Source organism: Saccopteryx bilineata, chromosome 2 (genome assembly GCF_036850765.1).
Source record: "Saccopteryx bilineata isolate mSacBil1 chromosome 2, mSacBil1_pri_phased_curated, whole genome shotgun sequence".
Lineage (NCBI taxonomy): Eukaryota > Metazoa > Chordata > Mammalia > Chiroptera > Emballonuridae > Saccopteryx > Saccopteryx bilineata.
The window spans coordinates 115,573,592-115,591,431 of NC_089491.1; the positions used below are offsets into that span (position 1 = coordinate 115,573,592).

A 17,840-nucleotide genomic window follows, 5' to 3' on the forward strand; every position below is an offset into this window, starting at 1 on the left:
GTAGAGATATTTAAAAATAGTATTTAAGTAAAAATAAAAAATTAGGAACAGGAATTCTGGAAAATACGTAGTTCAAGAGTATTTTAAGAAACAAGTGTTAGGAAGACTCACTACTGTCCTCTTAAATCCTTGTGAAATGGCTTGTTAGAGTATACAAAGAAAAATAATTTTACCCAAATTCCTGAGTTTAGATATATTTTTGTTTCAAAGACCTTCCTCTTGGCATTTAAAACAGTATTCGGAGGAAAGAAAAATGTTTTCTCTCTCACTCCGCTCTAATAGTTCCCTCATCTTAAACTGCTTAGGAGGACATCAGATGTATACCTAGGAACTAGGAAATGGCAAGATTCCCTCTAATCTAGTGATGAAGATCCAGTTTGTTCTCTAGCTTCTCTCAATCTAGAAATAATTTGACTTCATGATTCCCTCACATTCTTCTCTTTTCTTTAAAAAAAAAAAAAGAAAAAAAAACCTGCCTGCCAGTAAATAATCAACTGCTTAGTCCACAGATTTCATATCTATTAATTTTGGTAAAAAATGCTTTCTTCAAAGCTGTCTTCAAAACTAACCTTTCATTAATTATATGCCAGTTTTTCAAAACAAATTAGAAATGACACAAAGCAACAAAATTTTCTTAGAAATAATATCAATTCTCACTTACAGTAACCTGAGGTGGTGGAGGCAAAGAAATAGACGGTGCTGAAGAAAAATAACTCAATGAACATTCAGTAAAGAATGGTGGTTGCACTGGTGAAGGAGCTGAAAAAAATTTAAGAGTTTAATGACAGAAATGCTTCAATATGAATAAATTAAATTTATGGTATGTTTAGAGAAATGCAAATGCAGTTAGGTAGAGTGTAAATTAAAATTTATTAGTCTCTAATAAAATTTTTAATTTCCAAGAGCCCACCTCCACCTACTTATGTCCTCATGTCATCATAGAGCCATTTATCCACTTAAGCTGACATTAGTCTCTCAAAACTCTTCACTTTGTTATTTTCACCTAATAACGATAACAGGGAATACAGCAGGAGAGGCTAACAATGTATTTTTTACAAATATACCTTTTAAGGAATAAAAGAAAAAATTCCCAAATCTGCCAAAGTGCCCAAACTAAATGAAAACAGTGATGTGGTGACTCCATTCTTCCCTTCATATGGAACAAAGAATGTGAAGAAATTCACTGCTTTGTGGAAAGTCAAAAGGACTAGCCTGACCAATGTTGGAGCAGGAGATAGAGCATCAATCTAAATCGCTGAGGACTCAAATTCGAAACCCCGAGGTTGCTGGCTTGAGCACAGGCTCACCAGCTTGAGTGTGGTGTCACTGGCTTAAGCATGAGATCGTAGAGATGATCTCATGGTCGCTGGCTTGAACGAGAGGTCACTGGCTTGGCTGGAGTCCCATGCCCCATCAAGGCAAGTAGGAGAAGCAATCAATGAACAAGTAAAGTGAAGCAAATATGAATTGATGCTTCTCATCTCTCTCCCTTCCTGTCTTATCCGTCTCTCTTGCTGAAAAGCAAATAGGACTAGAAATGAAAAGAATTACCTACTGCATTTAAACAATAATGTGTAGATTTTTCTATTTTAATAATTCTGAAATTGTTATTGATGTATCTCAATTAAATCCTTAGTAATTTTTCCTTGGTAGCAAATAAAAATAAATATGCATTTCTACTTTCAGGGGTTTCTTAAGACTCCATAAAATATGGCAGATTCAGACTACTCTTGCTATCCAGTAATTATATAACTGGATATAATATATTCTTCTTTGTACCAGTTGTCTCACAGTCAGTATGGACATCACCCACATGACTTATATGAGGTTGACTTTGTGGCCTGAATGATATCATCTGAATATACACTGGCCTTTAGAACATTTTACTTCTTAAAAATATAAGTACCTATAATGAATATAGAAAAAAGTTAAATTCTGATAAAGACTAGAGCATACATACTATTTCTTTTACAAAATTATTTTAAAAGTATAAATCACATTACTTTTGTAAAAATAGAGTATTAATATTGTCAACACTCAGGAACTACTATGAATCATCTCTTAAGAACCTAGAAATAAGATACTCAAAGACTGACCAGCCTGACCAGGCGGTTGCGCAGTGGATAGAGCGTCGAACTGGGATGCAGAAGGACCCAGGTTGGAGACCCCAAGGTCACCAGCTTGAGTGCGGGCTCATCTGGTTTGAGCAAAAGCTCACCACCTTGGACCCAAGGTCACTGGCTCGAGCAATGGGTTACTCGGTCTGCTGAAGGCCCACGGTCAAGGCACATATGAGAAAGCAATAATGAACAACTAAGGTGTCACAATGCGCAACGAAAAACTAATAATTGATTCTTCTCATCTCTCCGTTCCTGTCTGTCTGTCCCTGTCTATCCCTCTCTCTGACTCTCTGTCTCTGTAAAAAAAAAAAAGTTAAATTATGAAATCAAAACATCAGGTAAGGCCATGGCCGGTTGGCTCAGTGGATAGAGCATTGGCCCAGCATGTGGAAGTCCTGGGTTCAATCCCTAGTCAGGGCAAAGATGAGAAGCAACCATCTTCTCTCCTCCTTCCTCTCTCCCTTTTCTTTCTCTCTTCTTCTCTCATAGCCAGTGGATCGACTGCTCTAAGTGATAGTCCTGGGCACTGAGGATAGATAGCTCAGCTGGTCCGAGCATCAGCCTCAGATGCTGACGATAGCTCAACTTATTTGAGCACCGGCCCCAGACAGGAGTTGCCAGGTCCTTCCTCTCACTTAAAAAAAAAAAAAAAAATTAGGTCAATTATCAACCATAAGCCTAAAAAAATAAACATTACCCAAATCACAGATTTTACCTTATCTGTGGTCTAAAGTAGGATTCTAGTTTGATCTGATCTCACAATGTAACCACAGGGAGAAATACTGATCATATGGTCTTTTAATTAAGTGTTCCAGTTTTGAATGCCAACTGCATTCAGTTGTCTGTCTCAGTCTCATGTGTTTTAATTAGTGAGAATAGGTATCTCACTGCCAATCACCCCTGAGTACCAAAGCAAGTCTCTAGCTCTCCAGATTAGCATACAACGTAGACTATGCACTCTAATTGAGGTATAAAACCTGACCAGGTCTAACCAATCTTTCCTGAGATGCCACTAGTATCACCTTCCATCTCCAAATTCCTACAAAGTCCCATCGCTGGAAGGAGGAAAAAGGAACCCTAAAAGAAACACTTAGAAATAAAAGTTAATATTACACATTTGAGATTTGCTCTCAAAATATTTACAACATGAAATAATGCCTGTAGTTGAACAATCCACTAACAAACTTCATGGTCATTACACATTTCTTTCAAGATTATGAGTAGCACCTGACCAGGCAGGCGGTGGTGCAGTGGATAGAGCGTCAGACTAGGATGCAGAGGACCCAGGTTCAAGACCCCGAGGTCGCCAGCTTGAGCACGGGCTTATCTGGTTTGAGCAAAGCTCACCAGCTTGGACCCAAGGTCGCTGGCTCGAGCAAGGGGTTACTTGGTCTGCTGAAGGCCCACGGTCAAGGCACATATGAGAAAGCAATCAATGAACAACTAAGATGTCGCAACAAAAAACTAATGATTGATGCTTCTCATCTCTCTCTGTTCCTGTCTGTCTGTCCCTGTCTATCCCTCTCTCTGACTCTCTCTCTGTCCCTATTAAAAAAAAAAAATTATGGGTAGCTGCATAACCATTTTCTTTTTAATAATTATGAATACGCAAATGTTTTAAGAGTTTTAGCTCATACCTGGAGAATTGGTTTCACTATCTGTATCCATAGCGACTTCTTCATAGTTATCATACTGATAAATGCCTCCTCCACTATCAGTAGGTTGTTTATCTAAGGACCGTCTCAGGTCAGGATCTGAAGACTAATTATACAGGATGGTTAGTTTCATAGCATTCTCTTAGTCTATTCTTAGACTAAAGATTATAAAACAATTAATAGTTCTATTCTAGGAAAGAGTATCAAAACTCCTGATGATCCTGATTTGGGAAATTCAATATACATGACAGGTACTTGATAACTGTCAGGTAAAATATGAAAGTTAGCAAGGACTATTGATACAGATAAAATCTTTCATAGTTAGCTGAATTACTAAATAATAACCTTCTCCTCTACAAAATAAGATTACACCAAAATCTTGAATACTTCTGGCTTTTATTTAAAAAACTAGATAAATTCAAGTTTTATGTCATCAAAACTATATTTATATTATTTGGAAAAATTCAGTAACATTTTAGTTATAAATTATTAATAGCTGAAAACTAGAAACTCCTGATCAATGTGTTTGCATGTTTTCTCTTTTAACTTCTTACAACAATTCACTCACAGAGGTAGTTTACAACTAAAAACTAGCAAAACCTATACAGATGGGTATAAGAGTAATGTGTAAATATAATATTTTCCTGTAAAAGACTATCAAAATGTTTTTTAGAAGTTCAAGGTATGAATTTTAATTCCTCGCTTAAGCAAACACTCCTAAATCCCTAGAATTAAAGAGTTCTTACTTTTAATACCCCTCTATTCTTCATTAGGACATTCACAAGTGTCGTCTCAAAGCTTAGAATTCTGAAAATTATCACTGATAATAGCACTACATCAATATTAAATTTCCAATATATTTCTTGACACCATCCATAAAAGACAATGAGTCACTCAGTTATTACCAGTGATTTATGCATACTAAAGGCTCACAAATGCTCGATAACTAAATAGCCACTAAGGCTATTACAATATGATGATTTAACACTCTTTAAAATAGTCTATAACAATTAATCATGACACACTTCTAGTTCTATATTAAAATAATGAAAAATTAATGAAATTGGCCCTAGCTGGTTGGCTCTGTGGTAGAGCATCAGCCCAGTGTATAGATGTCCTGGGTTCAATTCTCAGGGCACAGAGGAGAAGCAACTATCTGCTTCTCCACCCTTCCCTTCCCCTTCCCTGACTCTGTCTCTCTCTCTCTTCTCCTCCCGCAGCCATGGGTGGATTGATTCGAGCACACTGGCCCTGGGCACTGAGGATGGCTCCATGGAACCTCTGCCTCTGGCACTAAAAACAACTCGGTTGTGATCATGGCCCAAGATAGGCAAGGCATTGACCCCAGACAGGGGTTGCCAGGTGGATCCCGGCTAGGATGCATGCAGGAGTCTCTCTCTCCTCTCCCATTTGAAAAAGGGGGGAAAAAAGAGAGAGAAATGGAGAAATAAAGAGAGAAAGGGAGAAAAAAAAAAAAGAAAATTCTGTCCCATATTTAGGTAACAGCCATTTTTAGAGTACGTCCTGACTACAATTTAGTAATCCTACTTTCTTCTAACTAGAATATAATAAAAAAGCTAAATGTAGTATTTGCTAACCATGATTTTAGTTGACCAGTTATGAAACAAGCTGACACTTAAATTTGAGTAATGTTTGATTTTATATTTTTGCACGCCTTACTTTACTTCTTGACCGCCTCTTTCCACCAACTAATTTCATGAATCGATTGTATTGCTCTTCTTGATTTGAGAGATCTCGAATTTTTCTGATTTCTTCCTCTCTTTTCCTTCTCTCTTCTTCTTCAGCTTGTTTCCGCAGATCCTCTTCTTTCTGTCTTTCCTGTTCTTTTTGTTGTTGTAGTTTCTTCCATGCCTTTGTCTGTTGTTTCCTCAATGCTTGTTTAGCTTTAAATGAAAAATTTGAAAACATCAGAATGTTAGTGTTACAATTTTCTAAAAAATAAATATAAATATAAACAGCTGGCCCTGGCTGGTTGGCTCAGTGGTAGAGCACTGGCAAGATGTGTGGATGTCCTGGGTTAGATTCTCGGTCAGGGCACACAGGAGAAGCAACCATCTGCTTCTCCACCCCGCCTCCTCCCCCTACCCTCTCTCTTCTCCCACAGTCATGGCCTGAATGGTTTTGAGCACACTGGCCCGGGGCACTGAGGACGGCTCCATGGAGCCTCCATCTCAAGAGCTAAAAATAGCTCAGTTGCGAGGATGGCCCCAGATGGGAGAGCATCAGCCCCAGACGGGTGTTGCTAGATGGAATTCAGTTGGGGAATATATGGGAGTCTATCTCCCCTCTTCACACTTGGAAAAGAAGAAAATAAAGAGCTTTAAAAAGTATTTTTATTATCATTAAGTCATATATATAGTTGTTCCTCAGTTATGTTTACATAAGACTGCCATCCATTTAAGGCCCTATGATTATCCACATTCAAAACCTTCTGAATTAAATCTACACACTATACTGATACATGAAATCAATTTAAAAAACTTAACAAGAAATAATCACCTGTAGTGCTAACTTTTTTGGCCGAATGTGTTTTTGTACTTGTTTTAACTTTTTGCTGTACAGTTTTCATCTTAGTCAACTTTTCTTTGCTTTCTTTCATCACCTGCTGTTCTTTTTGTTGCCATTTTTTACTGGCTGACTGGAGAGCCAAAAGACGAAGTTGTAATTCAGATAGCTCCTCTTCATCTTCACCAAGCTTCTTTAACAACAGAAATAGTTGCATTTTTAATTATGTGACCTTAAATATTTCACCAAGTCAAATCTTTTATATAATCAAAAGTTACAGTTAGTTCTAAGGCAAATAATTAAATGGCAAACATAAATAAGGAAACTAGATGATTTACCACAGTCCAAGACCCTAATTCAGTCCCCTTAATCAAAAGAGAATATGAAGCTGTTTTTACATATGTGCCTCAAGTTGGAGAGAAAGGGTACAATAAGCCTTGATGGGAGGGTGGGGCTACAGCAGAGTGAGTGACCCCTTGCTCAAGCCAGCGACCTTGGGCTCAAGTCAGCGACGATGGGGTCATGTCTATGATCTCACGCTCAAGCTAGCAACCTTGGGCTCAAACTGGTGAACCTTGCTCAAACCAGATAAGCCAGATGAGCCTGCACTCAAACCAGTGACCTCAGAGTTTTGAACCTGGGAATCTGGGTCCTCTGCATCCCAGTCCAACGCTTTATCCACTGCATCACTGCCTGGTCAGGCATCACTATATTCTTCATGCTTAAGAATCAAATAATTTAATTGGATTTTAGAAAAAAATGTAATAACAATTTACCTATAAAAAAAAGTTATTAGGCCTGACCAGGCAGTGGCAAGGTGGACTGGGATGCGGAGGACCCAGGTTCGAAACCCCGAGGTCGCCAGCTTGAACGTGGGCTCATCTGGTTTGAGCAAGGCTGGCTCACCAGCTTGAGCCCAAGTTTGCTGGCTTGAGCAAGAGGTCGTTCACTCTGCTGTAGCCTCCCCTCCCCCCGTCAAGGCACATATGAGAAAGCAATCAATGAACAACTAAGGTGCCGCAATGAAGAACTGATGCTTCTCATCTCTCTCTCCCTTCCTGTCTGTCTGTCCCTCTCTCTATCTCTCTCTGTCTCTGTCACAAAAAAAAAGGAAAGAAAACAGTGGCTCTTAAACCTACTGGTTTCACCCATTACAAATTCCTAATTGAACTACCATTACATATTTTAGTACTTCAGTTTATCCAAACCAGGATATAGTTGCCCTTTCCACTGTTGGAAACTATATGTAACAAATGAATTTAAAACTATCTTGATTCTTGCCTGACCAGGTAGTGATACAATGGATCAAGTTGTCAACCTGGGATGCAGAGACCCAAGTTTGAAACTCTGAGGTCGCTGGCTTGAGTGCAGGCTCAACAGTTTGAGGGCAGGGTCACTGGCTTGAGCGTGGGATCATAGACATGACCCCATGGTCACTGGCTTGAGTAAGGGGTCGTTTGCTCTACAGTAACACCCCGGTTAAAGCACATTATGAGAAAGTAATTGATGAACTAAGGTGCCACAACAAAGAATTTATGCTTCTCATCTCTCTGTCCCTCTTTTTATGCTTCCTGTCTGTCCCTCTTTCTCTCACAAGAAAAATAAAAACGAAGAAACAAAAAAAAACCCATTGTGATTCTTTTTGATTCTAAGTCACTTAAACATACCAAATTCTACTGCTTGGTAGTGAAGTTCTAGAACCATACTGTCCAATATAGTAGCAATTAGCCCCATGTGGCTACTTATATGTAAATAACTAAAATTGAATACAGTATTTAGTTCCTTAGCCACACTAATAATTTCAAGGGCTTAAGAGCCACACATGTGGTTAAAAGCTACCATACTGAAGAATAAAGATATAGGACATTTCCATTATTGCAGAAAATTTTATTAGATTTTAGACAGTACTGATCCAGAGAATTTAACTAAAATAAGCTATCATCACTGCTTCACTGAGACCTCAAAGTCTTTGATTACATTTTGCAACTATTCCTTTTGGAATAAAAGAGACCACTAATTCTATCATGCAACTACATGCTATTTAAAGCAGCTTCTTGATCAGCAAGAAGGGCACTGAACCTCATTCAACTCCTTGCTCTGACACCCAAGTCCTATGTAACTATAGGCAAGTCACTTAACCCAGCCATATAAATCTTAACTTGCCTTTAAAACAGATGATGTCAACCTACTTTATAGAGTTATTGTGAAGATATTTTTTAAAAACATATACACATGCATCTACGTGCGTGTGTATGTGTGTACCTTTATATTACCATTCTTAAATTTCAGAACCATCTCTTTCCTAAAGCTCCTAGGCTCTCTGCATCATTACCATTTAATCATAAAAACTAGCTGAAATCTTTAATGAATTTTTTTTTTATTTTTTTTTTTTACAGAGACAGTGAGTCAGAGAGAAGGATAAATAGGGACAGACAGGAACGGAGAGATGAGAAGCATCAATCATTAGTTTTTCCTTGCGTGTTGCAACACCTTAGTTGTTCATTGATTGCTTTCTCTTTTGTGCCTTGACCGCGGGCCTTCAGCAGACCAAGTAACCCCTTGCTGGAGCCAGCAACCTCGGGGTCTCGAACCTGGGTCTTCGGTATGCCAGTCCGACGCTCTATCCACTGCGCCACTGCCTGGTCAGGCTAACTAGCTGAGATCTTAATGGAATAAATTGCCACTATTTCAAATCTCTAATCCAACAAAGAAAAGGTTGGGTTAATATGTATCTATCAAGCATCAAGCATAGTGTTTGATGCCTCTGTATTTTATCCTGTGGAAGCTCATAACAGCCCAAAGAACAAGTGATGTTAAACTCATTTTGTAAAGAGGAAAAACAGAGGCAAGCAAAGGCTAAATAAATAGCTTACACAAGATCTGTCACTAAGAGGAGTAAGGAGAACTGGATACAAGGTCAAGGTTTGTCTAACTCTGAAGCCTTCCCACATAGGATCGTTCCCCCGACCCCAATTGAAAAAAAAAACCTAAATGAAAATTAAGTTTCAAAAACAAAAAGATCATCTAAGGATATAATGCTTCAATTAAGCACATCTTAACTGAACCCAGTGGAAAAATACTCCAAGATGTCTCTCCAGATTTTCTTATCTTTAAAGCTTATGTCCAAATAAAGACATAGCAATGATGAAAGAAAGTTAGTGGGAAGCAAGATAGAATTTCCCTTTCAAAAGAACAGACCAAAAGCAGTACAACAATCAGACTTACAGTGCTATCCAATACCATAAAGCAGTATCTTACCTTTTCGGATAAAATATCTGAGGCACTAAGTCTTCTTGTTAAATTTTGTTCTTTATCTTCTAATCCTTTAAAATAAAACAACATACTTTGAATACTCTAAAAGATTGCTACAATGAACTTAAAATATGTTTTATACTAATTATTTTTAAAGGGTCTCATTTTCTCTCTAAAGCAAAAAGAAGGCTGTTAGAGAAAAATGAAAATTGGACCGAACTCCTATCAGCCTCATTTCTAAAAGTTACAAGGCAAGTGATTAAAAATATTAAATAAGCAAAGCTTCATTACCAAATAGATAATACACACTGATAAAATATGATTATTCAGACTTTAAGATGAAATGAATTCAACATTCAGAGACTGTATTGACTAATGCATTAAAGAAATGGTTCTCGGCCCTGGCCGGTTGGCTCAGTGGTAGAGCGTCGGCCTGGCATGCGGAAGACGCGGGTTCGGTTCCCGGCCAGGGCACAGAGGAGAAGGGCCCATTTGCTCCACCCCTCCCCCTCCTCTCCTTCCTCCCTGTCTCTCTCTTCCCCTCCTGCAGTGAGGCTCCATTGGAGCAAAGATGGCCCAGGCGCTGGGGATGGCTCCTTGGCCTCTGCCCCAGGCGCTAGAGTGGCTCTGGTCGCAACAGAGCGACACCCTGGAGGGGCAGAGTATCGCCCCCTGGTGGGCAGAGCGTCGCCCCCTGGTGGGCTTGCCGGGTGGATCCCCGTCATGCGCATGCGGGAATCTGTCTGTCTCTCCCCATTTCCAGCTCCAGAAAATAAATTAATTAATTAATTTAAAAAATTTAAAAAAAAGAAATGGTTCTCTATCTAGATAAGCAACAACAGAAGTAGGTTAAGTATCAACAAAATTAAATCCATCTATACATTTTCCCAGAATTCCAGCCTGGGGGCCCAGATTTCTCATGAAGGTATTTACAAAATCTTATTTATACATTATCTAATCTATGACTGCTCAACAAATCACACAATAATTACAATACATTTACAACAGCACTGACATATACTTAGGTAGCTAAAACAGAAAAGTTAAAAACCAAGAGAATCTTTCCTCAAGATTACAAAACTTGCCTGACCAGGCGGTGGCGCAGTGGATGGAGCGTCGGACTGGGATGTGGAGGACCCAGGTTCGAGACCCTGAGGTCACCAGCTTGAGCGCGGGCTCATCTGGTTTGAACAAAGCTCGCCAGCTTAGACCCAAGGTCGCTGGCTTGAGCAAGGGATTACTCGGCCTGCTGAAGGCCCAAGGTCAAGGCACATATGAGAAAGCAATCAATGAACAACTAAGGTGTCCCAACAAAAAACTGATGATTGATGCTTCTCATCTCTCTCAGTTTCCGTCTGTCTGTCCCTATCTATCCCTCTCTGTCTCTGTTTAAAAAAAAAAAGATTACAGAACTGAAGTCTAAACTCCAAAACTAGTTTTCTCCCTATAATACCATATATCAATGTTCCTAACTTGATTGCTTAAGGTCTATTAGTAAAGATAAAGAATAGGCAGTTTATTCAATAATTAAAGAAATTACTAATCAAGTAGCCTAGACAAAATAAACAGAAGGCATTCACCAAATTTTTTATCAGGTCAGTTCTGTTGTGAGGCTTGTTTTGGAAATGTGAATTTGTTGCAACATGATTGATATAAAAAGTAATTTGAGGCCCTGGCCGATTGGCTCAGTGGTAGAGCGTTGGCCTGGCGTGCAGGAGTCCTGGGTTTGATTCCCAGCCAGGTCACACAGGAGAAGCGCCCATCTGCTTCTCCACCCCTCCCCCTCTCCTTCCTCTTTGTCTCTCTCTTCCCCTCCCACAGGCAAGGCTCCATTGGAGCAAAGTTGGCCCGGGCACTGAGGATGGCTCTTTGGCCTCTGCCTCAGGCGCTAGAATGGCTCTGGTTGCAACAGAGCGACGCCCCAGATGGGCAGAGCATCGCCCCCTGGTGGGCGTGCCGGGTAGATCCCGGTCGGGCACATGCAGGAGTCTGTCTGACTGCCTCCCCGTTTCCAACTTCAGAAAATAAATAAATAAAAAGTAATTTGAGCATAACACAAATCTCATGTTTGCTTATGTACAATCTGTTCCCAAGAAACACTAAGAGAATCCAGAAAACTACCCTGGGGTGATCTGAGCCATGTAGGCATACATAAACCTCACACACTTTGGGCATCTACTGACTACTTCAGTTTACTGTGTATGTTATCAGCCACACTCATCCACACATGGTGTTACGGCTTTTGTCCAGTTTCAGATAACCTGGCTTGCTCTACTTTATAATTCATAAGTTGAAAATCTTCTGTGGTTACAAGGGGGAGGGGGATGTAGGGAAAAGAGCTGGGGGGGATGAGTGGGGAGAAGGGTATAAAGAGAAACAAATATAAGGTGACTGGAAAACGATTTGACTTTGGGTCAAACATAATCAACAGTTCAAATGCTACAGAAATATTTACCTGAAACCTATGTAGTCTTATTGATCAATATCACCAAGTTAAATTTAATTTTCTAAATAAAATTTTAAAAAAGAAAAAAATCTTCCACTTCTATGAACACACTTTAGGTCTTTTTCAAGGTAAAGTGACATTTACTGAGGTCCTTTTCAAGAAAAAGTGACATTTATTATAATATTTCAAGCATTTTTTTACCCACGTAACATGTAAAGCTGCACTACAATTTTTATTAGGTTCATAACTTTTTCCTGTGTCATTGACAAAGTTTTTGAATGTTGTTTTCTAATTCTATTTTGTCCATAAATCCCGTGAGGTTTGTTTTGTTTTTTGGTGTTTTTTTTTTTTGTATTTTTCTGAAGCTGGAAACGGGGAGAGACAGTCAGACAGACTCCCGCATGCGCCCAACCGGGATCCACCCGGCACACCCACCAGGGGCGACGCTCTGCCCACCAGGGGGCGATGCTCTGCCGCTCCGGGGCATCGCTCTGCCACGACCAGAGCCATTCTAGCGCCTGGGGCAGAGGCCAAGGAGCCATCCCCAGTGCCCAGGCCATCTTTGCTCCAATGGAGCCTTGGCTGTGGGAGGGGAAGAGAGAGACAGAGAGGAAAGGGGGGGGGGGTGGAGAAGCAAATGGGCACTTCTCCTATGTGCCCTGGCCGGGAATCGATCCCGGGTCCCCCACATGCCAGGCCGACGCTCTACCGCTGAGCCAACCAGCCATGGCAATCCTGTGGTTTTTATTGTGTAATTCTGCAGTGGAGTGATTTTTAGAAATGCATGTCACACTATAGCAAAACTGATTATACCTCAAAGAACACTAGAATAGTAATAATTATTAAACAAAAATGAACTAATAAAAAGTAAAGACAGACTTCCAGTAATAAATGTAGAAAGCACTAAACTTTTCTCCTACATGTGAAACCTATTAGTTGATGAGGATCTATCTTGTCTATAACAGGTAAGCAGCACCTCCCTTTAGGGTAGCGTAGAGGTAACTACCCATTAAGCTAGCAGGTAGCTTATGAACAAAATGCTACCTTAAAAAGAAGCACAAGGCCCTGGCTGGTTGGCTCAGTGGTAGAGCGTCGGCCTGGCGTGCAGAAGTCCCAGGTTCGACTCCCGGCCAGGGAACACAGGAGAAGCGCCCATTTGCTTCTCCACCCCTCCCCCTCTCCTTCCTCTCTGTCTCTCTCTTCCCCTCCCGCAGCCGAGGCTCCACTGGAGCAAAGATGGCCCGGGCGTTGGGGATGGCTCCTTGGCCTCTGCCCCAGGCGCTAGAGTGGCTCTGGTCGCGCTAGAGTGGCTCTGGTCGCGGCAGAGCGACGCCCAGGAGGGGCAGAGCGTTGCCCCCTGGTGGGCGTGCCGGGTGGATCCCGGTTGGGCGCATGTGGGAGTCTGTCTGACTGTCTCTCCCGGTTTCTAGCTTCAGAAAAATACAAAAAAAAAAAAAAAAAAAGGGGAAGCACAAACCAGCACCCTGGCTGGTTAGCTCAGTGGTAGGACATCAGCCCGGCATGTGGAAGTCCCAGGTTCAATTTCCAGTCAGGGATCACAGGAGAAGTGCCTATCTGCTTCTCCACCTTTCCCCCTCACCTTTCTCTCTCTTTCCCTCCCGCAGCCAAGGCTCCATTGGAGCAAAGTTGGTCCGGGGCGCTGAGGATGGCTCTGTGGCCTCTGCCTCAGGAACTAGAATGGCTGTTTGCAGCGGAGCAACCCCCCAGATGGGCAGAGAGCATCGCCCCCTGGTGGGCATGCCAGGTGGATCCCAGTGGGGCACATGCGGGAGTCTTTCTGTCTGCCTCCCCCTGCTTCTCACTTCAGAAAAATACAAAAAAAAAAAAAAAAAAAGGCAGCACAAACCATAAATTTCAGACTATAAACCTAACTTTACACAAGGATTATAAAGGCAAGTTATTGTTTAATTGACCAAACATATAGTTAGTCAATCTTCTACCAATGTAATGTGTCTCTACAATAAAATTATTTCAATTCTTAATACTTCCAAAAGGAAAACTGGTCATGTGCTGTCATGCAGTATTTTAAAAATTATTACATGGTATCCTAAACTGAGCTAGAGACAGTCATCAGGATACAGGTGGTAGTTAAAATCATAATAATTGAAAACACCTCTGGAAGCAAAACACTGAGGACATAAACAGGTTACAAAGTAAAAGTAATAAAAAAAAAAAGGACCATAAGAACATTTAAGAAATTCTAGATGTGTATGATATCACAGAAACTCCAAAATTAAAAGATTTGTGAGAAAAACATCATTGAATATAGATCTGTCTATTCCCTATAGAATATTTCTAACATGTACTCAGAGTGATCCTTTGAGAACATAAAACAAATTATGCCAGTCCTTTGCTCAAGAACCTGTAATATCCCCCCCCCCCCCCATTTCACTCAGAATAAAAACCAAAGTTCTTACAGGGCTTTACATGGTCTACACCTATCATCTTTGACCTCTTCTCTCCCATTATCATCCCCTTCATGCACTCTTCTTTAGTGGCACAGAACTCCCTAATATTCCCCAAAATGCCAGCCACCGTTCTACATTAAGGTCATCAATCTAATTTAGTGATATGGTGTGCTGCAAGAGGCACACTAGTGCGCCACAAGAATTTTTAAAGCAAGCAATACCTGACTAGGTAGTTAGGGGCACTGATCTCTTTTCCCTTAGACTGTCAAATTTAAAAATGACAACAGCCACCTAACCAGGCGGTGGTACTGTGGATAGAGCATCAGACTGGGATGCAGAGGACCCAGGTTCAAAAGTTCGAGGTCGCCGGCTTGAGTGCAAACTCACCAGCTTGAGCACGGGGTCGCTGGATTGAGCATGGGATCATAGACATGACCCCATGGTTGCTAGCTTAAGCAAGGGGTCACTCGCTCTGCTGTAGGCCCCTGGTCAAGGCACATGAGAAAGCAATCACTGAACAACTAGAGGAGCCACAACGAAGAACTGATGCTTCTCATCTCTCTCCATTCCTGCCTGTCTGTCCCTATCTATCCATCTCTCTGACTCCGTTTGTCACACACACACACACACAAAAATGGTAACAGCCAACACAATAGCCATCCAATGTGAATCAAAATTATATCTATATTATGTGTGTGAAATGGGTAAACAAACAATTTTTTTGGTGTGCCACAGAAGTTCAGTAGTTTACATGTGCCATGAGATGAAAAAGGTTGAAAATTGCTAGTTCAGTGATTCTCAAACTTTAGCAGGTACTAGAATCAACAGGAAGGCTTATTAAATACAAATTGCTGGGCACCATTTTCAGAGTTTTCAATTCACTAGATCTGGGGTAGGACCTGAGAGTCTGCATTTCTATCAAGTTCCCAGATAATACTGGTATAAGGACCACAGTTATAAAATCATTGCTCTAGCAACTTTAATACTGCAACCTCTCCCTGCCACCTCAATCTTACTTACCCTGCTATAGCTATTCTCTTTCTATAACTGTTATGTACTGTCTCTCTTTCTAAAATGCAAGCCCATGAAGGCATAAAGTGCTCTATTTTTGAATGAATGAAAGAATGAAATGAAAAATGAACCTCACAATTAGCTGACAGTAACTTTGCCTTGAGTAGTTTTCATATTTTATTAGTAGAAAAGTGGACTGCATTGTATTAAGAAAGTATGAGAGCCTGACCTGTGGTGGCGCAGTGGATAAAGCATCGACCTGGAAATGCTGAGGTTGCCGGTTCGAAACCCTGAGCTTGCCTGGTCAAGGCACATATGGGAGTTGATGCTTCCTGCTCCTCCCCACCTTCTCTCTCTGTCTCTCTCCCTTTCTCTCTCCTCTCTAAAATGAATAAATAAAATTTAAAAAAAGAAAAAGAAAGTATGAGAGCCTGACCAGGCGGTGGTATAGTGGATAGAGTGTCAGACAAGGATGCGGAGGACCTAGGTTTGAGACACCGAGGTTGCCAGCTTGAGCGCAGGCTCATCTGGCTTGAGCAAAAGCTCACCAGCTTGGATTCAAGGTCGCTGGCTTGAGCAAGGGGTTACTCAGTCTGCTGAAGGCCTGTGGTCAAGGCACATATGAGAAAGCAATCAATGAACAACTAAGTTGTCAAAACGAAAAACTGATGATTGATGCTTCTCATCTCTCTCTGTTCCTGTTTGTCTGTTCCTATCTATCCCTCTCTCTGACTCTTTCTCTGTCCCTGTATAAAAAAATAAAATAAAATAAAAATATGAGAGATAAGAGTTGGCACACACCCTTTCCAGAAGTCTGGTTGAAAGACAAGCTAAGGAAGAAAACAAAGGGCAGGAGAGAATGTCTAAATTTTGGGATGGAACGTTCTAATATGTTTACAATAAAAACCCATTAAGTGAAAGTGGTTCAAGTTGAACCAAAATAAACAGATGGAGCAAGGTGCCAGATAAGTGGGAAAAGAAGTAAGAGCCAGAAATACAGGTTAAAACAAAGTGGCCATAAACAAGAAGAGGGTCACTACTTCCTCCGAATGGAGGGAACGAACTGAAAATCAGTACGGATTTAAGTTTACAGTCAGAAAGTGAGAAGGCAGGACCCTGGCCAATTGGCTCGTCGGCCCGTCGTATGGAAGTCCCAGGTTCAATTTCCAACCAGGACACACAGGAGAAGCAATGATCTGCTTCTCTACCCTTCCCCCTCTCCTTTCTCTATCTCTCTCTCTCTTCCCCTCCCACAGCCAAGGCTCCATTGAAGCAAAGTTGGCCCCAGGCCCTGAGGATGGCTCCATGGCCTCTGCTTCAGGCACTAGAAAGGCTCAGGTTGCAAAGAGCAACGCCCCAGATGGGCACAGCATCGCCCCCTGGTGGGCATGCCGGGTGGATCCCAGTTGGGCGCATGTGGGAGTCTGTCTCTCTGCCTCCCTGCTTCTCACTTCAGAAAAATACAAAAATAAAAAAATTTTTAAAGGAAAATGAGAAGGTGGAAGTTCAGTGAGGTCACCTAAAATAAGAGGCAAGCTCACAGGCTGACAATAGAGATAAAGGCTGAGTAAAAGCCTGAGAAATGATGATGAAAGTTTGGAAGAATTGTTGAGAGAAATGGGAGAAAAAAAGCAGCTGATCAATAATTTAAAGATTTGATTGCAGAGCTGAGAATCTTGCTAAAGACTGAAGAAAATGCATAAGTAGAAACACTATAACTTATTAATTCACATAAATGTTATTCTTTTTGGTTTTCCTTCAACACCTCTTTACACTGCTACCAGTTACTCTTCTAAAACAGACTTCATCTAATCACTGTCTTGTTTAAAAATATCTGACTGTCCATCTGATACTTAAAGAAAATCTAAATTCTTTAGCAAGAGAGTTTAAGCCATTCATAAGCCAATCTCACCTATCCTTTCATAAATTCTTTCCAACCACTCCCAAAAATATACCACAGAGCCAATATTGCACTCATAATGCAAGCACAGTATTATATTGAAGAGAGAAAAAAAATGTCCCTAAGAATGTATAACCAAAATCAGTTACCACTCAGGTTTGCAAGCAAATTTATACTATATGGATGGCCTTGAAAATCTCAAATAGACAGTGGTGCCAGATACTCAGGTGTCTAGAAGCAGCAAAAGCAAAACTTCTCTGAAGCATCCACCCCTTTGTGTCAGGCCTCAAAAAGTTCACACCAAAAAAATTCAAAGAAAACCAAGCACCTCACTTAAAAAACAAACAAAAGAAATAATCATTAAGTGTTCAAAAAAGGAAAGTATCAAAAACAAGAACCCAGGCCCTGGCTCAGTGGTAGAGCGCTGGCCCAGCATGTCACTGTCCCAGGTTCAATTCCCAGTCAGAGCACACAGGAGAAGCACCCCCATCTGTTTCTCCA

At 40.8% G+C, this 17,840-nt stretch overlaps 1 protein-coding gene across 3 annotated transcripts in view; it reads right to left on the reverse strand.

Annotated features, from left to right (window-relative positions):
• Positions 1–17,840, reverse strand: part of ZFC3H1 (zinc finger C3H1-type containing) — a 73,520-nt gene that overhangs the window by 40,829 nt on the left and 14,851 nt on the right. For 2 of the 3 annotated variants that reach the window (XM_066257673.1, XM_066257671.1), the window contains exons 3-7: positions 9,560–9,624; positions 6,296–6,494; positions 5,456–5,679; positions 3,758–3,881; positions 662–759 (exon numbers count right to left, since the gene is read on the reverse strand). In XM_066257673.1, the coding sequence (XP_066113770.1) occupies positions 662–759; positions 3,758–3,881; positions 5,456–5,679; positions 6,296–6,494; positions 9,560–9,624 (710 nt within the window). The remainder of the gene's footprint in view (positions 1–661; positions 760–3,757; positions 3,882–5,455; positions 5,680–6,295; positions 6,495–9,559; positions 9,625–17,840) is intronic. The other variant, XM_066257672.1, reaches the window with a different exon arrangement.